A 22,469-nucleotide genomic window follows, 5' to 3' on the forward strand; every position below is an offset into this window, starting at 1 on the left:
TATATATATATATATATATAAAACCACCGATGATTGGTTCACGTTGCACCAATGAAAATCTTGTCAAAGTTGCTCCATCTAAACCACAAGATCACGTAACCTGAAGTTGAAAGATACTTCATTTGACTATCCTAAATGAGCCTAGGCATACAAACCAAGAAAGTTTAATCGTTTGAAGGATATATATTGTTGTTTTGTTATACTTAGTCAATAGTTTTTAGTCAAAGTCATACTATTTTGGCTCTATTAGCTGATTCATTATCTACCTTTTATTTTTCCCTCTTCATCTATGTATCTAGATCTTTCATTTCTTATCTAGTTATATGGCTGAATGTTAAACAAAGACATATGATACATCTCATGTCTACAAACAAATATAATATTATATATACCCCTTTTTTATGGCTCCATACTTGAATCACTTCAACATGTTGCAAATCATCGCCCTTCTTTATGTAATGGTCACAGTCACATGCGCTGGATCATCGGTAAGCCATGATGAAGAATGCTCAGCCTTGTTTCAGTTTAAGCAAAGCCTAGTTCATCAAGATGATGCGGCTTGTGCTGCCAGTTGGTTTCAGACATTTGACTCTTGGAAACCCACAAGCAATCCATCAGATGCTGGTTTTGATTGTTGTTTGTGGTATGGGGTGGAGTGTAGCAACGACCATGAGTACCCTCTTGTGGTTGCCCTTGACTTGAGCGAAAGGTTTCTTTGTGGGCATATCAGCTCTAGCAGCAAGCTCTTCAGCCTTGTGCATCTTCAAAGCCTCAACCTTGCCATGAATGAATTTGATGAATCTGAAATACCATCTGAGGTTGGTCGTCTAAAGCAATTAAGAAGCCTCAATCTCTCTGATTCTGGGTTTAGTGGCCAAATACCGAATGAAATCTCGCAGTTGGTGCAATTGTTTTCTTTAGATCTGTCAAGGAATCCACTAAAGCTTGAAAGTCCTAGTGGCCTCAAGAAACTACTGCAAAACTTGACAGGACTCAAAGAACTCGATCTCTCCAGGGTTGACATTAGTTCTTTTGTGCCTCATTTCTTGGCCAACTTTTCTTCTTTGATGTCAATAAGGTTATCAGATTGTTCACTTTGGAATGAATTCCCTGCCACTATTCTTGGGCTACCAAAGTTGAAAATTCTTGATGTGGCATCCAATACTAACCTCACTGGATCTTTACCTGAATTTTATAACAACAGTTTACTTGAACATATGAATCTATCTTTCACTGGTTTCTCAGGGCGCATTCCAAGTTCACTCAATAACATGACGCAGCTCACTACATTGGGTCTTGGTAGCAATAAGTTCACAGGCTTTGTTCCTTCATTGGTTGGTCTTTCCAGACTCCATGTTTTGCAACTTGATGGTAACAAATTTGAGAATGGTTGCTTCCCTAATTGGCTTGGCAAACTGACTAAACTTAGTGAACTATATCTAGCTAATATGAGCATAAACTGTGAAATCCCACACTTTCTTGCAAACCTAACCAAACTTGGTGTTGTTTCAATCGAAAGAAATTCACTAATTGGGCATATACCATCCTCGTTTTTCAACCTCACCCAACTAAGAAGGTTAAACCTTAAGTATAATCAATTGCAGGGACCAATTTCAAGGTCATTTTCCAACTTCAAAAGTCTGCAATATCTTGGCCTACGTATGAATAATTTCAGTGGTAGGGTAGATTTCGGCATATTCATAGGACTCAACAACCTCGAAACTCTCTACTTAAGTGATAACAACATATCATTAGTGGTCACCAACAACTACACCAATACCACCTTACCACATTTAAAAGTCTTAGACCTACAATCATGCAACTTGAAGGAGTTTCCAGCCTTTTTGCGCTTTCAAAATAAAATGACAGCCTTATTTTTCGGCTTCAACAAAATTGATGGCCTGGTACCAGTGTGGATTTGGAACAACAGCCGAGAAACATTACAACAGTTTGATGTTTCAGATAACTCCATCACTGGCTTTCATAAGAATCCACATTTTCTACCATGGCGATTTTTGGAAGGTTTTTTCATCGGTAATAATCACATAGGAGGACAACTACCAATTCCACCACAAACCACAACTGTTTATTCAGCCCCAAACAATTATTTGACAGGAGAAATACCAGAATTGATTTGTGAAGTGAAATCTATTCAACTGTTAGATTTATCTTCTAACAACATGAGTGGAACCCTACCTCCATGTTTGGGTAACCTAAGCAATTCTCTGTTGGTTTTGGATCTGAGACGAAATAACTTTGATGGTACAATGATGAATGTGTTTATGCTAGGAAGCCCTTTGAGAAGTATTGATTTGAGTGAAAATCGATTTACGGGTCAGCTGCCAAGGTCATTGACAAATTGTACAAATTTAGAGGTTCTCTCTCTTGGAGATAACCTTTTTGATGATGTCTTTCCTTCTTGGTTGGGAACCCTTTCCAATCTACAAGTTCTGGTTTTGCGGTCAAACAAATTTTCTGGTCCACTTCAACGTTCCGCAACTGTTTGGCCACAGTTCCCTAAGTTGCGGATCATAGACCTCTCTAACAATGCTTTTAGTGGTCATTTGCACCATGAATACTTCCAAACATGGGATTCCATGAAATCCGTTTATGATGATGAATCATATGTTATGGAAGCTAATATGTCCTTCAAATCATTCAGTATATACTCGGTATACTCCATGACAATAATACATAAAGGTGTCAGAACAAGGTTTGAAAAGATTTTAACCATATTCATGGCTATTGATCTCTCTTGTAACCATTTTGAAGGAGAAATCCCGCAATCACTCCAAGATCTTCAAGGGCTTCAATCACTCAATCTTTCTAACAATCATTTTACTGGACAAATCATGCAGTCCTTGGGATACCTAAAGAATCTTGAATCTATAGACCTCTCCCAAAACAAGTTATCTGGAGAAATTCCTTCACAGTTGGTGCAACTCAACTTCCTTTCCATTTTCAATGTGTCATTCAACCATCTTGGTGGGTGCATACCCACAGGGCAACAATTTAATACATTTGAAAATGATTCCTACAAGGGGAATCCTGGGTTATGTGGAAAACCTTTATCTAAGAAATGTCAAGGTTCAAAAGCGTCAAGACGTCCACCAGCAAGCAATGAGTCAGAGTCTTTCTTCCCAACTGAAAGAATTGATTGGATAATCGTATTTTGTGGAGTTGGATGTGGGCTGGTTGTTGGGGTTGTTATTGGAAATCTTCTATATAAAAGGTGTAGTGATCGGTTCACTAAGAGGAAGGACATTTGGGTAAGGCCACTTTGTAACACAAGAAGAAACCAAGGTACAATAATCCGTTATCTTACATTACAACTTCCAAGATAATAATTTATTATATTTATGTGGTCTCTACTACTCAACAAAATTGAAAATATTTTATGTCTTGTATCTACAAATATATAAAATACTGTAATACATATGTTTCTCAACTTTTTCTTATTAACAATTACTCTTAGTTTTTCATCATTTATCAAAAAATTTAATCAAATTATATGTTAAGCCAAATATGCATATTCGCATAGAAGGTTTAATTTCAAAATACAAAAGATTTTTTATTTTATTTATTTATTTATTTTTTACTTTAAGTTAGCTGTTTTTGCCCGGTTATGATATTTGTGTGTGGTACATTTGTATCTCAGGTGTATCATAGCTTCATGTTCGAAGAGCAAGGAGAAGGTGCAGCAGGCATTCAAGGGATTTTAGTCTATTTTACCGTTGAGTATGTTTATTACAAGTCAAAGATTATGTTGATGTAAGGTTAGTGAAATATAATTTAGTAAGATTTCCACTGTTTAAGTTTTTTGTTTTTGGTGGCATGATCATGGACTGTTATGTAAACTATTGGTGAGTAGTCACAGCCTCAGATTTTGGGTTGTGTCAATATGAGTTTTAAAAGAAAAATGATGAATATGAGATGCATCAGATTGGATTATTTTGTATGAGTGTGAGTGTGCTTATCCCAGATTCAGGATACCAATGAAGTTGTCTCTGTTTTTCATTACTATGTTAAACTCACTGATTTCAATTTCAAACGTAACAATCGTCATCCTAGAGGCTAAAGATGATATACTAAGATGGATTATAGCAATTAAAATATATATCTAACAATTTCTGTTGTATACAAATACTTTATAAAATTCTTGTTGGGAATTGTGTCTCAAGGTGTTTACTGCTTTTTCTTTCATGCTTCTAAACAATATCATGAATCTTAACACCTAAGATGTGTTTAATTAGTTTCACTAACATCAATTTCTCCACTAAAATCAACAATAATCCATATGACAAAGAATTCCAAAAATCTATCGAATTCTTGGTCAATCATTCAGTTTGATTCTAATCTCTTTTGGGTTGATTCCGAAGCTTGAATATGGTTATATCTTAATAAAAAAACATACTTTATCATCAATTCGATCAAAATCAAAATAATACATCAGATTAAGGCACATACCTTGCTCAAACCGACCTAGATGAAGGATTACACTAGCACAGATACAAAAATATAACGATTGCTGACTTCCAATTGCCGATGTATGCTGCCTTACACCTGCCTTCACCAAAAGATATATGAAAGAGTTTAACAAATTCGATTTTATATTTTGACAGTTTAACAAATTACACGTTAGTCCTCTGCTTTGAATGTTTTTCTTTTAAACCCCGATTTTTATGTTATTGCTTAATATCCTTTTACCATTTCACACTTAATTATTTGTTTTATCTCAAAACTGATACAATTTCCAATATTTCCTTTACTGAGGTCTCTTCAGCTGAATGAAATCAATATTTGACAGATTCACCATCCAAAACATTAAAAATTACCAGAAATAACTACATCAAATTTACCATCCAAACAATCTAAACTACCGGTGAACATGTAAAAATTTGCTTTAATTTCATTGAGTTCTTATTATCACCATCTGATGAGAATGCTGAAGTATATTTAAGAAGGGTAAAAAAGGGAAATGAAGAAAGTGACTGAGTAGTCTGTTGGAGGATAGTGAAAGAGGGAATAAAAAGGAGGACAGCAAGGTAGTGGGACATTAGAATGAATGATTATGATTTTGTTGCTCTTTGCAATTGATTTCTTAGAGAGAGGAAGAAACCCTGGTTATTTTTGTTGCACATTGATATTTTTGTTACCTTGTTTCTGTGAATTTCTCATGTCATTACCATTGAATCTCTATCACTATTCCTAATCAATGGAACACGTGAAAAGAAAGCCAAGAAACAGATAATTTAAAAAATAAAGCAACATGTTGATCATATATACTGAGTGTAAATTCCTAGCACCATAATGTGAGATCACATAAACACATACACAATTAAGAAGATGAAATCAGATTGCCTTTGTTTGATTTCATCATTTAGGTCTCCAAGCTTTTAATTAACTATAGAGCTTCTAACTTGAATCCCACAAAACTAACCAATCATGTAATAGAAACACATACAAAAGTGAAAGACAAAAAATCACCTGAAAATAAGATAATACTGTTAAAGTTATGCCACCTCAAGAATCATGTATTTAAACAATAAACTGCATAATTCAAATCCACCATCAGATCACAAAATGTTGAAATGTTTCAAATAAAAATCCAGTTTGACTTGTCATACATACGTCTATGGCTTATGGTGTAAGAGATTAACATTTAAAAAATCATGCGGAAAGTACCACATTGACCAAATGTTAGCCCAAATCCCAAGTTTAACATCTGCATGTTCATCAACCTTTTCACAGCGCACCCACTTCATTTCATCAAAATCTAGTTTGTGAAGCCAGTCCAAATTAATCATCACATACAAGTTTGCAGCTGTACTTACAAACTCCCCCCAGTAGCATGAACATTGAAAATTATTGGTCTGGAGTAATGTAAATTTGGGGTTTGGATAGAGTTGTAACACATATAAAGAACAACTGAATAAGACATATATCTTCTCCTTGAAGAAATGTAGATCATATATGGCAGAAGTAATGGAGGGCACATTAACCTCAGTCCAGGATCGACTACCCGCTACAGAAAACCATATTGAATCGCAGAATCTTTTTGAAACCACAAGCACCCACTCAGATACTACTGTGTCTGAAGGGGAAAAGACAAGGATAGCCTTCAAGCCTGTTGGCCGGGAAAAATATACAATTAAGGGGTGATCGGGAAAATGAAGTTCATGCCTTGTGATAGGATTCACAAGCCAGAAATCACGTGTTTTCCACACAAAAAATACTAAGTAGCCACGAGTTGACCCAAAAAAGGTCCTGCCACCATCAGAATGGGGAATGAAAGTTTTGAACTTTCTTCCTTCAGACTCTTCTAACTCTAAGTACCACTCTTTCTTCTCATAAGGTCGATAAGTGATTCGCATAGAAACGGGGAGTCTGGATGCCATAAACATCTTCCAGTTGGAGAGTGCTAGTGATCTCCATGACTTGCAAACTCCACTAAACCAAATAAAATCAACGATCCCCAGTTGCATCATAATCAAAAAAAGAATATCATGGTTAAGATCTGAATAACCCTTCTCATAAAATCTCTTCTTCGTAGATGCAGATGCATCGTCATGATTCTGTTTTCTATCGTACTCCTTGTCTTGGACATTCCTACGGTTGCAAACAAAACAATAAATATTCAAATTCAACATAAAATACAAGATTCACAAACAAGGGATAAGCATACACATCATCACACACCTTAGTCTGAAGCCTTGTTATTTCTAAGCTAAATATAAAAACATTAATTCATATCATGTAAACAAGTTCAAATTTTTACTAGATGGACGACGGAATAAGTACCCAGTCAAACCATGAAAATCCTAGACAAGCGAAAATTGTTTTTATTGGGAACATAAAAATAAGGTTTAATGTATTGCTAGCTAATTTGAAATAAAGTCAACATCACCCAAACACACTTCATTTCGACTAATGAGATTTTGTAATGTAAGGTAACACAATTTCAGCTCTATCTCCCTCCCACAAACCTTAGTCTGAAGGCTTGTTATTTTGATATTGATGTTACTTATCATTCTCTTGCATGCTAGATACTTTAATTATACTTATCTTACCAACAATTATCTCAAAATCATAAACCAGAAAGAAAATTAGCAGTAGTTGTATAAGAGATAAATACTGTTCCTGAGCCTAATTATATAATTCTTTCTCTCTCTTCTGTCATACCGACTCTTTGTTGGCAACCCCATGCAACTATCCTTTTTGTCTCCTTCTGTACACCCTCCAAACTTTGGACTCTTTGGGCTCACTAACTGTGGGCTGGGCTTGTTGTGCTTCTAAGTTATGTTCCTTATCATATGCCCTTACCCCTCTTAAGTATACATTAAATTGTAATTTTGAGGGTGATCATTTTCCCCTAGATGGGATTCTTGTTTTGGAACAAATTGGTTTTTGCAAAATGGGTTGTAATCATGGAACCTGGTAAGTATAAAAAGCAGAACAACTGGGAACTCCAAAGAGTATGTGCTGGTTTAGGAATTCAATCAAACACTTGCAATGACTGATCGACACAGTTAGTTTCCCAACAAGTTGATAGCTAACTAAGGAGGTAAAAGGGAAAAACCAACGGTTAGAGTCTGCAAATCCCACAAAATCAATTTCAGAATAAAAAGTAAAAGATACTCTGAACTGATCAAATTCATATGTACGACAAAGAAATGCGGAGATAACGGAGTGCATATATATCAACAAGGGCTGGAAATCAAGACTCAAGAGAAAGCAACAGACAATGGGTGTTTACCTGGCTTTGAACATTGGATACGGTTTATCTAGACGATGAAACAGCAGCGGCCAGCAGTTGCGAAATTCGTCGACAAAACTACAGGTTTTAATTTGAACGGAGTGAAGCCCAAATTAGGTCCCCTGTTATTGACTGGTTCATATCCAGCCCAGTCCAGCATATCTAAATATTTCAAGAAATTTTAAATTTCATTGTTTTTATAATGTGATACATTTTAAATAAACAACTTTTCATATTTGATGTCGTGAACTTAATTAACACATCACAAGCCCGAAATATAGACTTGAGATGAATATGATTTTGGCTTGGGAATGACAGACGTGAAATATTCATCGACTTGATAATGAATGACTTACCCCTATTGACCTTTCGATTAACTGTGCACTCCATATTTAATAGATACTATATAATAAAGGGAAATTTTCAGAAAATCCCTAATGTTTTATCCTAATTTATGAAAATAATCCCAATTTGATTTAGAAAACCTTGAAACTCAGTGGCAGCAGTAGGCTCCACCACGACAGATCCTTCCGAATTGGGAGGAATTCCAATGGCTCGAAGGAATAACTCCATTGTAACAGGAACAATCATGTCTTCAGTCATGTAGACTTCAATAACCCCTTTGGAACACCTAATCCTTTCTATTGCTTTGGTAACCAATTTGAGAGTGAATTTTGGATCGGGTTGTTTGGTTAGAGGAATCGAGATAGGGTGGAAGGAGATGAACTCGATCGTGACGTAAACGAATTTGTCATAATCCATGGGATCCAAGGAAAACAGTTGTGTTGTCTTCCTGAGAATTGGATTTGAGGATGAACACTCAATAGTGCCCTTTGAATTTCTGATGTTGCCATCAGAGAGTGAAAACCTCCTTGAAGAACTGTAGATCGGGGAACAACATTCCCATCTTGTTCAAGAAACCATTAAATTTGGCTTCTTCTAATGCTATAATGAAGAGATCAATAATTTCATCAACAGTAGGAACAAAATTGAGTTTAATGTTACCGTTTAGAATGAAATGGTACTAATGTCTATGTGTTTGGTCATGGAGTGTTGGATCGGATTATGAGAAGTGGAGATAGCACTCTGTGACTCACATTAGATCGGAATCTATGTGAATGAAAAACCATATTCTAACAATAACAATTGAGACTTCATCCACAGAACTTGAGATGTACAACTGACAGCGACAATATATTCAACTTTGGTTGTTGAGAGTGCGAAACAGTTCTGCTTCTTGAATGACCAGCTAACTAGTTTTCCTTCGAGGAACTGACATCCTCCAGAGGTGCTCTTCAGATCAAGTTGAAGTCCACCATAGTTCGATTCAGAGTATACATGCAACATAAAAATATCATTTGCAGGGTACCAGAGAACTCTGATGCTCTTTGTTCCCTTGAGATATCGAAAAATTTGTTTCACCACCATGACGTGAGACATTTTTGTATTAGCCTAGAATCTCGCTGATATGTGCATATTTAGTTCATATTAAGTATATATTTTTTTATCATTTATTAGCTAAATTATTGCATATCATGGACAAAAGGTACTCAAAAGTGTTTCAATTATGTTTTCAGTCCAAAAGTGAAGCTCGGAAGCAAAAGGAAATAGGAGAAGCGGTTGAGAGCTCGGGAATTGAACAAAGAAGAAAACCACAAAAAAAACACCTACTCGGTGAGTAGGGTCGTCTACTCGACGTGTCCGAGCGAATATTCGAGAATATAAAGACTCAAAGACCCAGAGACTTATCGCATACGGGGATTGAGAGATGGACTCGGCGAGTCAGCGAGTCGGCACCTGACTCGACGAGTCGTTTCGCAAATATAAAGATAACTTCTCAGATCGACAGAAAAGAATTATGGAACCCTTCTGGAGAGATTAGCTGCGATTGAAGAGCCAGAAGAACCCTAGAGAACGAAGATACAACCTAGAATCCAATTCCGAAGGAGATTTGAGGCAAATTTCATCATTCTACTTAATCTTTTGTTTTCCATTATGGCTAGACAATTAGAATTCGTTTATTTGTTGTTATTTACTTCAATCATGAGCTAAAACTCTTAAACTTCTGTTTGGGGATACAAAATTGAGACTATGGTTTGATTATTGGTAGGATTAATTCAATGTTGGTGATTTTTGTTAGTTTTAGCTTGCTAAAGAACCTTGTGTGTGAATGATAATTAATTTTCTGTTAATAGGAAGGTAATTAAATAGTATGGACATCTTTTGATTATCAACCTCATATGTTTATGTGACCACTTTATCATATGTCTAGGATTAATGAACATGAAACTAGAATTAATAAGAAAATTAGGTAAATTCATGTGTGAGCTTGTGTGATGACCATCAACAAGAAGTTAACTAAAGGACCAAATTAGTTAACTATTGCAAGTCTAAATTAACCCGAATAATTAATCTAGTGAATTTAATTAAATTAGACAACTGATCACTGTTTGATTTAGTTTATTCACTAAGGATTAGTGTAGTGAACGCAAATCTAATCACTTGAATCGGTAACCAACAAAAGAGTTAATCCATTGCACTATTACCATAATGTCAACCATAGGATCAATTGAGTTGAACTAAGCAGAAGTCCTTCCCATTATTGAATCTAGTTAATTCTTTGCTTTTCTAGTTTTTAATTTAAGTAATAGTTAGTAAGTTTCTAGTCTTGCAAAACTAGAGAAAACCCCTACTTATTAATTAATTTAGATAAAATTAGTTTTTAGTTTTAATTTACCGTTCCCTGTGTTCGATACCCTACTTATTTAGCTATACCACAATTGATAGGTCCACTGCCTTTGTGTGTTTATTTTATAATTAAAAGTAGGTTTAAAACTAGTTGAGTTTGCACACATCAAGTTTTTGGCGCCGTTGTCGAGGAACGGTTCTAAAATTAACATTAAATTCTAGTTTAATCAATCCTTTGTGTAAGATTTATCTTACACAGAGTTAATTCTTAGGTAATTTAGTAATTAGTATAAGTTTTAATAAAAATCCATTTTTAAAAGTAATTAGAAAATTTTTCTGTTTTTTTGCCTTCAACTCGCCGAGTGCACTCGTGCCGACTTGGCGAGTTCATCGCTGATTCACAGTTTTAATTTTTATTTAGTTTTTGTTCTTTTTACGTGTTTTTTGTTTTGCTTACAGTTGTTTCATGACCCGAGGATCTGATACACCTCTGGTCCCTCCTCTCAAAGACCCAGAATCCGCATTAAGGAGGAGCAAAGGAAAAGCCGTTGGAGAATCCACTTCTTCAAAGAATTCACCACTAAAGAACCTTAAGTCCGTTTTCAGCAAGAAGAGGAGCAGCAAATCAGGAGCATCCAGTGCCTCTTTGACAATCGAAGACCCAATTAAAGAAGACACCGAGTACGAGACCGAGGAAGAAGAAGAACCCACATACGAGCACGAATCCGACTTTGAAGATGATTTAGCTATCGCTATGGCTAATATCGATGAAGTCCCCATGGGGGAATGGAAGAAGAGGATGCGCGATGGCACTGGCCCGGGACTTGTGCAACCCGCAATTCCCACTACCGATACTTTCGAGCTAAAGGGTCATATCCTTGCCCAACTCAAGGAGATTCCCTTCTATGGAAAAGACCACGAAGACGCCTACAAGTACTTGGATGAAGTAAATGATGTGGCTGACTACTTCAATGTACCAAATGTGCCACGCGAGACCCAGCTACTTCGCATGCTTCCAGTCACATTCAAGGGTGCTGCAAAGGATTGACTCAAGTCACTTCCTCCCGGATCGGTCACCACATGGGCCATGATGAAAGAAGAGTTCATAGACCACTTTTTCCCGGCTTCAAAAATAGATAAGTTGAAGAAAGCCATCGCCAACTTCGAGCAACAACCCCGGGAGTCTCTTTATAAAGCTTGGGAAAGGTACAAAGGTCTTCTTAGAAATTGCCCACACCATGACCTCAATAGCCAACAAGAGGTCTCCATCTTCCATGATGGAGTCAATGTCACCACAAGGCAATTGCTCGATTCACAAGGCCCGCTCACGAAAAAGGCACCCCCGGTAATCAAGGAGCTAATTGAAGAATTCTCTAAGCATTCTAGAGAATACCACAATCCAAGAAATAAAGTAAGTCGGGGGGTAGTGAACTCGGCAAATGATGGCATGGCGGCGGTGATAACTAAGCTCGATAGTCTAGATAGAAGGATGACAAAAATGGATCAAACAATCCATGCTATTCGAGTTGGATGCGAGAATTGTAGAGGGCCTCATCTCACAAAGGACTGTGACTTGGATGAAAATGGAAACAAGAAAGCTCAAGTGTTCTACTCAAGCGGCGATCGATATGACGAGAATTGGCGGAAACCGAAGAAGGAATGGCTCTCGTACGAAGAATACAAGAAGGCTAAGGAGGAGAAATACAAGCAGAAAGAGAGGGGATTTTATCAAAAGGAAGAACCGGTTATGGAAAAGAAAGCCGATTTAGAAGAAATGTTCACTAGATTCATAGCCGCGTCCGAAAAAAGGCACAATGATCATGATGCTGCTATACAAGAGACCAGAAATATGCTAAGGAATCAGCAGTCATCTATTCTCAACATTGAGAAACAGCTAGGACAACTTGCACATCAAGTGAACGAGAGAAGATCGAGTCAACTTCCAAGTAACACCGAAAATAATCCGAGAATGGAGAATTTGAACGCTGTGACTTCCAGCTATGAAGAAATTCTCACACCTGCACAGAAGATCTCCAAGGTGAACACAGAAAAGGCAGAAAAGTCAGCTCCAGCTAAACCCGACCAGACTCGCCGAGTCCATGCGCAGATGACAAAACTGTTAGGCCCTACAGTCCCCCTTTGCCATTCCCAATCAGAGCCATCCCTAGTGAAAAAGTTAGAGTGTATAAAGCTTTCATGGAGCATGTTCGAGCCCTTCAAGTCAACATTCCATTTGTGGAAACAATGCTTCAAACACCCAAGTACTTTAACTTGCTAAAGGGTCTATTTGCTGCTAGGAAAGATTTCGCTGAAGTCGCGGTGATAGTATTGAGTGAGCTACCAGAAAAGAAGGGTGATCCAGGGAGCATCATAATTCCATGCCAACTTGGAAATGTACTTGCCACTCAAGCGTTGATCGATTCGGGTGCAAGTATCAACTTAATGCCCTTCTCTTTCTTCAAGAAGCTGAATTTACCAGAGCCAAGACCAGTTAACATGAAGATCCATTTGGCGGACAAGACGACAATTCATCCAAGAGGCGTTTTTGAAGATCTTCTCATTAAGGTCGACAAATTTATTTTTCCCGTAGACTTTGTGGTACTTGATATGGAAGAAGACCTCGAAATTCCAATTATTTTGGGGAGATCGTTTTTGAACACCGCATGTGCATTAATTGATGTATGTGAATCCACACTAACGTTGAGGGTCGGAGACGAGTCAGTCGTGTTTAAAGCTTTGCCAGAGATCAAGCAAGAAGAAGAAAGAAAAGATCGAAGAGATCTCATTCAATTATTTGGATGATGAGATACTACAAAAAGAACTTGCACTTTTGCAAGAAGAAGATCGAAGCAAGTTGTTGCTACCCTCTGGAGGTAATGAAGATTTTGACAAAGACTTGGAGGAAATATAAAAGCTGCTGAAAGGAGCCAACTCGGAAAACACAGTGGGAAGTGTGGAATACGATCCGACTCGCCGAGTCGCTTTCCCAGCCTCGACGAGTCCAGTCGAAATTACCAGCAACTGGGACGATTTTGATCTGCTTGTTACTAGCTCCCTGTATGTTCTGGACATGAAGATTTTCCCTCATTCTTTAGAAGAACAAGCAGCAAAAGGAGAAGTGGATGGTGAATTTCAACACGTTCATGTAGCATGCCTTGATAAGATTATGCAAGAAGAAGAAGATATTCCACTTGAAGATGAGGCAAGCTTTAGAGAAGAGGAAAAGGCAAGTGATAGGAAAGAAGATGCTGATCAACCATTCATTACCAAACCTAGAGCATGAGTTTTCACCAAATATGAAGTAATTAAGTTTAAGGAAAAGGAAGTGCAAGACAAGGTGCAAAAGAATGGGGTGAAGAAGAAAAAGATGAAGAAAAGAGAATTTAATGCAGCTGAGGATGATGCTATAAGCAAGAAGAAAGAAGACTTGAGACGAGCTTACAAGAAGAAAATTCACGCTTACAAGACGAAGTACAAACCGCAAAAGATTAGGCGTGCATTCCCGATGCAGGAAGATGAAGAAACGTAAATGGGAAGGAGTCCAGCTAACGACTCCTTAAAAAGAAGCGCTTGGCGGGAGGCAACCCGTTTTTATTAGAGTTTGCTTTCTTTCATCTTTTTAGTTTTGTTTGATTTTCGTTTTGAGGATTTTAATCTTTGAAATCATCAGACATGACTGCTTGAGAGTGCGTATGGGCTAAGTGTAGGTTGGAATTAATTTTCTTTTCTAAATGAATGGTACAATTATATAATTTTTGAATTGTTTTCAATTGACTCGCCGAGTCTAACCTTGACTCGACGAGTCAATTCAGATTCCAGGTGACTTTAAAAATCGCGACCAGACTCGCCGAGTCTGACCCTGACTCGACGAGTCGGTTTTATTTACAGAAAAAAAATTAATTTAAAATTATTTTTTTACAACCGGTAACTAGGGTTTTTAACCCTAATGAAATCAGTTTCCCCCCTTCACTCGTCGTGCGCCTCCATTTGTGCTCTCTCTCAAGCATTCATCAACCTCTTCACTTTTTCTTCAAGATTTTTGATTTCCATCACCAAAGGTAATTAATTTCTTCCTTAATTCTATTAAAGTCATGATTTTTAGATGATCTAGGGTGTCAATTTCATAGAATACCCGATTTTGAGTTTTAGTGAATTTTTAGGATTTTGATTTTACATCAATTATGTTGTTATGGATGATTATTCTTGCCCTAATACATCTTAGTAATCTCCCTGGACAAAACCCTTGAAGAAATTTTGAGTTTTCATGGTCGAATTTTGATCGACTCGTCGACTGACTCGCGCAGTTCATATGACTCGCCGAGTCGTTCATGGACTCGACGAGTCTAGTCGGGGACCCAGGTGTAATCTATTTTTGATGATTTTCTATATTTTTTGGGTTGTGTTTTCTTTGTTTTGCAGGGATAATGTTTCACAGGGGTCAAAGCTCAAGTGGACACCAAGGAGATTTTCCTTGGTTGAACTTTCCTCAAATTGAATCGGCCTCAACCATGACAAGATGGAAGAAGAAGTTGACTGAGGTCAGAAAAAAGGAGATTTATGTACCCAACAGGGTTGATTGGGATTGGTTGCAAAGTGTTTGGTATGAGGAGGAGTTAGTAGCTTATCTTTTGAAGGAATTTACATACGAGGGGGAGACAATGGTTTGTGATGGATAGAGCAGGGTCTTTAGAATTCAAGAGCCGGTGTACCGGGCGCTTTGCTGGGAGTTTTTCTCCACGGTATCTTTTCATGGAGGAGACGATTGCTACCACCCGTCGAGTTTCAGTTTTTGCCTTGGGGGCGAGTTTCATCAGTGCTCCGTTATAGATCTTGCTTGTCGGTTGGGGATTTATGACCAGCCATTAGCCTCGACTGCTATTTTTCGCGCCTTTTTGGAACACTCTCACAAGGTGTTCCCCGATGGTGCTACGAGCACGGGTTGGTGGAACACGATCGCCAACAAGTTGTACATTCCAAAGTCGGCCCAAGAAGGAAGTATTAGGTCACCCACGCACTGTCTCATTCACCGCCTTATCTCCACCACCATCAACCAGCGGAAGGACGACGACAAGGTTTCTAACCTTGATGTCTTTTATCTTTGGAGCATTATCACACCAGACACCTTTTGCAACATTCCGTGGTGTTTAGCGTCTTATTTGTCGGAGGGTGCGGCCAAGGATCGCAAAACCTCCAAAATTAATGGTGGCATGTTCGTCACCCGGATAGCCAACTCATTTGGGTTGATGACCCGTGGTGCATGGAATTTGATGACGGTGATTCCTACCCCCTCCATTTAATCCCATTCTTTTTCGGAGGGCTAGGATTATTGAGGATTATGGCGGTGGTCATTATGCTATCCCGCATGATGATCCGGTGGTTGGTCCCGAGGCGCCGGGAAGGAGGGTTAGGCCGAGGCGAGAACGAGACGTGGAGGAGGAACTGCTGGTAATTCCGGTGGATAATGATGAAGTACCAATGGACTGGTATAATGTTGAGATGAGGAGAATGCAAGATCAAATGGCAAGGAGTCTCAATTTTAGCAACCAGTCCAACATTCGACTATTTGATCACTTCTACATTCCGCATATCGATGGTGGTAACTTCACATACATTCCATCTTGGGATGAGGTGATTAATGCAAGGAGGAGTGGCACTAGTGGAAGTGGAGCTGCGCATGATCATGATGACGAGGATGAGGATTAGTTTTTTTATGCTTTGTTGAACAATTTTCAATTTGTTTTTTTTTTGTTTTTTGTTTGGTGTGTTTGAATTTAAGACTTTTATTTTATGCTTGATGTTTAAATTGCCTTGATGATTTTCAAATTTTGGATTAGGAATGTTTGCATAAAAGGGTCTAGAGTTTGAGAGAGAAAGAAAAAATATAAAGAGTGCAAAAGAGTCAAGAAAGGGCGGAGTTTAGAGTTAAGCACTACTAGAAAACAGGCCTTTAATGACGCACAAACAATGACACTCGCTGATAGAGGACGCGCATTTGTACGCGCCCTAAAAAATAATGTCAGTTTTGCAAAATTTGAAGGATAGAGGACACGCATTTGTGCGTGCCTAAAATTAGTGTCAGAAAAGAAAAAAAAAAGGAATTGCGGAGGGCGCCTTTCATAAAATGTGCGTCGTCTAAATGTGTCGCTTTATAACATTTTAATGAAACATGCGTTTTTAAGGGGGATTTCACCCGCCTATCAAATCCCAAAAATTAAACCCCCCGCCTCTTCCAATTAGCAAGAAATAGCCCTAGGCCTTGGTCTTCATCATCTTCTTCTTCTTCTTTATAGTTATCAGTCAAAAATTAAGCAACATTCTTGATTTAGATCGATAGTTCACTACAGTTCTCTGAGAGAAATTGTGAGCGAACCTAGGGTTCTTGTTTAACATTCTCTTCTTCTTCTTCTTCTTCTTCTTCCCCGATATCTTAATTTTTCGTGTAACACCTGCAATTTCTTTACTTTTCCATTATTTCTTATAACAACTTTGATTAGTTTCTCTAAATTGAATAGAAATTTTTGTTTTGTGAAGAATTATATCGACTCAATCGACGCATACGGTCCCATTTGGTAAATGTCTAAACTACCCCTTCACCCTTGTTACATGTTTATCTCTCTCTCTCTCTCTCTGTATATATCTTTCTTGTTTTGATGTTTGTGTAATGATTTTTCAAGATTCTAGTAAATTCTAAGCCATGAAAATTAAGTTAACAAATACTTGTTTAGGTGAATGCTCTGTTATCTTCTTTAGAGATCGATAATCATGGGGGGTTGGTTAGGGAGCACATGCCTGGTAGATACGCAAAACTGGATCAGTATTGGGGGGAGTCGCAAGTCATGGGGCCCCTTGCAGATGGATGGGCTGATGAATTTTCCCAACGATTGGGCAGATGAATTTGGTCGCCAAGTTGGTGAAGTGATTCTGGAAGATGATTCTGCTGCTAATTGGGTATCTGCATATGACGAGCAACTTCTATCCTCTTTTCTCCACATAAAACAATCTGCTGTTTTAATAATCATTTCAACAAAACCTTCTTCCCTTGTATATAAGTAACCTTAGAATTCCTCCTCATATCCAGAACCCTTAATATTCACCCCAAGGCATATTTTCTATTTTGCAATAAGCACTAAATAGATGTCTAAAGTCTGATTGGGGCAGACATTGGATAGATAAAACGTGTTAGTTACTGCTACACATCCAATTATAGAAAAGGGTAGTATGAGAAAATAAATAACATCTTATTATTGGAGAGGCATTTTAGGTATTTTCCTTAGAATGCTTATAAAGGAGTAGTAGATGGAAGGAGTGTTATCTTTTGTCAAGTTCTAGTTTTGGTCTTGGAACCTTTGGGAGAATCTCTAGCAAATCATTAGGGGTTTAGCTTTGTTGATTTCAGTGTTTAATCAATTCTTTGAGTAAGTTTTGTTATTTGTTCCTTCCTGAGCATTGGTTTCTTCTTCTAAGTTGTAAGTGAGTTGGTAGCAGTTAGCTTTCTTGTTCATTAAGTTGTCGTTTTTACTGAAAAACATCTTAATCACCTAGATAGACTATAATAAAGTCTGATTGCCTCTCTCTTAACTTATTGGAAAAAAGATAATCGGAGGAGATGAAAAAAGAAGAAGAGGGACAAGACAACGAAATCACTTTAAGTTTTCAAAATTCATTAATGCTTGCTGATTTTGACTTTTGAGTTAAGTTGTAAACATTCTAATCCATACAACATACCTGGACCAACACGACCTACCGCCTTACATTTATGGCCGCCTCAACACCCCCTTTCCTTGAGTTGAGAAACACTCATTTCCTTTCGGTGTAGAAGTAGAACTAACTTGTAGTCCTTCCCCAACCAGTTACTGACCCCATATTCCTTCTTAAGCTATTAGTTTCCTATTAATTCCTAGCCACATAGCCTGAAAGAAGTGGGATGTTTTAGTTGCTGCATAAAAATAAGATACAAATTCAAGGAGAAGAGGTCTAGAAAAAGTACAAGATAATTCCTACTATAATAATATAAACAACACGATGATATGAGTAAAAGTGAATAAGAAAATAAAATTCATCATCTGGTGGTTGACGTTGAATAATTTATGTTTTCCAAAATGTATTTGAAGTCCTTGAGAGTTGAGTGAGTTGGAGCATAGAAGCATTGGAAGAATAATTATATTTATTATTGGAGAATGGATTGGGTAAATTGGTATTGTTTTTGTAGGTACTTAAACGAACAAGCTGTTATGAAGCAGAAATCTGAGAGTTCAAGGGGGCTGTATGTATTTTCTAATTTAAATCCTTATGTTGGGCATCCTGATCCTTTAAGGGAAGGCTAGGAGCTGTTCCGTAAAGGTTTGTTAAGTGAATTTTCACAACATCACGATGGGGACCCGAATGCTTGGGCTTTATCCTTTGAACGACAAAATGGTGTTGGGGGTGGGCTTCTGAATTCCAGCATGTCAGTGAGCTCTTTTACTTCAATTATTAAAATAATAGTTGAATGTTGACTTACTATTAATTATTATGTTATTGAGCATAACCAGGTCAGGGTTATAAAAGGTATTTCACATAAGAGATTAGATTATTATAGTAATTTGATGAGAGGACTGTGTGGTTGGTAATGCCTTAATGGATGGATGAACTAGTTGCATCACATGTTCCCTGTTTATATATCTGTAATAATATTTAGTAGATTAATGGATTTGGGTTTCAGTAACTAGAATTTTCTTTTCTGTTTGCAGTTGAAGAGTTGTTAATGAAATTTGAAGCTGAACCTAAAGAAAGGGCATATAAGAAGTAAATGGAATGGAAGCCCATTAAAATCAGAATATGAGAATAGTGTAAGTAATACATACCTGTACGTATTCTGATATCAATATTCCTTGGACGTAAAGCAGAACCAAAACTACTAGTGCCAGAGGCTGACCTTGTCACAACTACATTTGGAGGTGGAGGTGGATGTGTGGTTGTTCCAAAACTCGTGCCAGGTTGAAAAGGTAGCGGTTGCACCATGATTGGATTTGGTCCGGATGTTGATATGAAAATAGTAGGTCCAGTATTCACCACTGCATCACTTTACAACAACAAGGTAATATATATATATATATATATATATATATATATATATATATATATATTGGTTTTTGTTTTTAATTAATTAATATAAGAAACTTGGAAACATAGTTAAAAGTTATGAAAACCCACGGGTGAATGTCCCAATCGTAGTGTCATGGTCGTTCTTCCAAGCTCCAACAGAAAAGCACCCAAATTCTGCAATAAAGCACCTAACCTCAAAGCATTTAACTGCATCCTTAATCGTGTCACAGGATCACTTACATTGTTCTGATCCCCTAATTGTCATGTCAATTGTCGTAACCACAAATCATCAACATAACATTCATAGTTAAATTTAGGAAGTTTAGTTTAGTAGATAAGAATAAGATACCATCAAGCATTCTCCAGCTTCTTCAATCAGCAATTGTCTAGCAGACTGTATCACTTCTCCCAGGGCTGCTGGTGTTGGTAACCCTCCCTGACCAACACCAAATTTAGAATCAAATCAATTGCCTCTTACAGATTCACTTCATCACAAAATACAACCACCATTATTATCCTTTTTGCTTCTCTTTTTATGTATAATCTTAGTATGTTTTGTCTCATATTGTTGCTATTTCACAGATGATGAAGATAATTGTACATCGATAGATTTAGCTGCCCCTTATTGGGTTAAGCCAAAAAACCTAAGTTAATGTAATCAAGACATTGATATATGAAGAAGCGTTGTAGTGGCATTCTTTCTTGAACTCGAATATGCTACAAGAGCTTGTATGTAATTTGACTAATTTCTCCTTTCTGCTTAGGTTAAGTGCATGAAACAACAACATATTTTCATGCATTTTTTGTTTACATTGGTATCCCTCTTCAGTTTTTTCTTATTATGGGGGTTGGAGTTGGAGCTTGAGCTTGTCAATGTCATAGGGCCTGCAAAGCTTACTCGGAAAATAAGGTTTGTGACTTGTTTCTTAAGTTACCTACATAAATTTGTTGTGTTATGTAGTAATAAATATATTTTTTATAATGACAATAATAACTATGAATATATTTTATACTTGTTGCCAGATCTGAGCAAGACAAGGAATTAGAATAGGAAGTTATGGGCTCTAGCCCAGCTGGTGAAGAATCTGCAGCCGAGAGTATCCAAGTCTAGGTAATTAGCAGATTGGACATTTATGCTGCTATGTTTTCCTTATAAGTTGGTGGCATCAGTTAGTGGTCTATGATGTATGCTAATATATTGGTTTTAATGTAGCAATGTGAGATTTAATAGATAGTAGTTGGAGTTTTGATGCATACATAGAATTAGACAAAAGAAGAGTGGGTCTTTTAATCTGTTTTACTACTCCTGTTATATATCCATAGTGTGATGTTTTTTTGTTCTGCAATGAGTTACATGGCATGGCATTTTAATCTGTTTTACTACTCCTGTTATATTTTTTTGACGTTCAGATTTCATGTTCATGTAGCAGGTGTTTGATTTCGGTGCATCACTCTCTTGGCCTGGACAAAAGAAATCTTGACAGGTGACTACTTTTTAACTTTTCTCTTTTCCTGATATATTATATCTTTTTCTGTTGAAGTGATCAAGTAAACCTATCACAAGGCAAAACAAATACTGAAAGGTGGGTTGCTATTGATGACTTCTAGTTCTGTTATCTTAACTTATCTACTTACATATAACTGCAAACTATACCAATAATTCATAAATCTCTTCACAAATTACAATTATTTTTCTATTTTTTTATATAATAGACATGCATCCGTTTTGGAGATACTTGTAGAAAAAACATGTCATTTTATAAGTTACATAAATAAAAATGGTTATGTTAGTATGTTACAAAATTCCATTCCATGTTCATGATGGAATGAAAAAAAAAAACTAATGTGAAGTGTTATTTTTGACTATTTGATTTGAAATTCATATTTTATATTTTCCAAAGAAGTTAAATATGTTTATTTAGCGATATATGTTTATTTCATAAAAATACATTTTGTTCAGTAGAGAATCTATGGAGAGGATGGTGGAAGCTTCTGCTCAGGAAGCCAAGGATGTGAATCCTGTTTGGTAAGCTGCACAAGCACACACACAATCACAAGCTGCAAATTCATACAACTTACCCCTTTCAGACGACTCACATGCTCCAGAGCATGTTGATACAAAGGGAGACGTTAGGCTTCACCCTAGAGTTGTATGTACTTTTTATTTTTTATTTTTAAATACATGGGTGTTATTTTTTATGACAAAGAAGTGTTATTTTTTATTAATATGATATGATGCAGGTTGTAGTTGCTAAAGAGATTGTAGGAAACCTTGGTGGATTGGTAAGGCAGTTATTCTTGGATTAATTTGAAAACGAGAGTAGACGAATGATTCCTACCCAAAATGACCTTTCCTATCCAACCAAAAATTTCACTAGGCAAAAGTCACCTCAAGGCCTGCACAAAAAAGTAAGTTTACAACTACTTTTCACAAAAACTGTAACCGCTAGTTGCTAGTATGTATGTATGGGAAAACTTATGATATGATGTATTTCCATTGCAAGTTATATCTAATTTGCTTAGGCCTCGAAGCTAGAAACCTCCAGTTAACAGGAGGTTTTTCCTTGATTCATATGAAGTAGAAGAGCTGAATAAAGTTGAAATAAAGTAAAAATAACAAAAAAATGAAGTGGATAATCTAATCCATTGAATATTTGACTGTGGATTTATTTACCAAATGCTTAAAATAACAATGAATAATATATGAGTCATTTTATGATATGTTTGTTATGCAGGAGAAAACTTGGAAAAATGACCCCAGATAACTGAATTAACGAATCAGGTGTGTTTTTTAGAGTACTTAAAACTCATATAACTGGAATTCCATATTCCATTCCATCATGGCATGTTTGTTTGCTAAATCAATGGAAATCAGTTCCATTCTTTCTTTTTTTACTAAAAGACCAAAATATCCTCATTATATGTATTGAAATAATAAATA

The 22,469-nt window shown here is 36.9% G+C and overlaps 2 protein-coding genes across 2 annotated transcripts; both read left to right on the forward strand.

Annotated features, from left to right (window-relative positions):
* Window positions 1-368: 368 nt before the first annotated feature.
* Window positions 369-3,961, forward strand: LOC145063094 (receptor-like protein 7). The gene is made up of 2 exons (XM_079010684.1): window positions 369-3,303; window positions 3,659-3,961. Exons 1-2 carry the CDS (start codon window positions 402-404, stop codon window positions 3,667-3,669), a joined length of 2,913 nt encoding a protein of 970 aa, XP_078866810.1. The 5' UTR covers window positions 369-401; the 3' UTR covers window positions 3,670-3,961.
* An 8,679-nt stretch (window positions 3,962-12,640) lies between these two features.
* On the forward strand, window positions 12,641-13,246 carry LOC145064572 (uncharacterized). The gene has a single exon (XM_079011994.1). The coding sequence runs from the start codon at window positions 12,641-12,643 to the stop codon at window positions 13,244-13,246; it is 606 nt and encodes a 201-aa protein (XP_078868120.1).
* The last annotated feature ends 9,223 nt before the right edge of the window (window positions 13,247-22,469 follow it).

The sequence above is a fragment of the Lactuca serriola genome, chromosome 7, assembly GCF_051521515.1.
Source record: "Lactuca serriola cultivar US96UC23 chromosome 7, Lser_US96UC23_V15, whole genome shotgun sequence".
In the NCBI taxonomy this organism is placed as follows: Eukaryota; Viridiplantae; Streptophyta; class Magnoliopsida; order Asterales; family Asteraceae; genus Lactuca; species Lactuca serriola.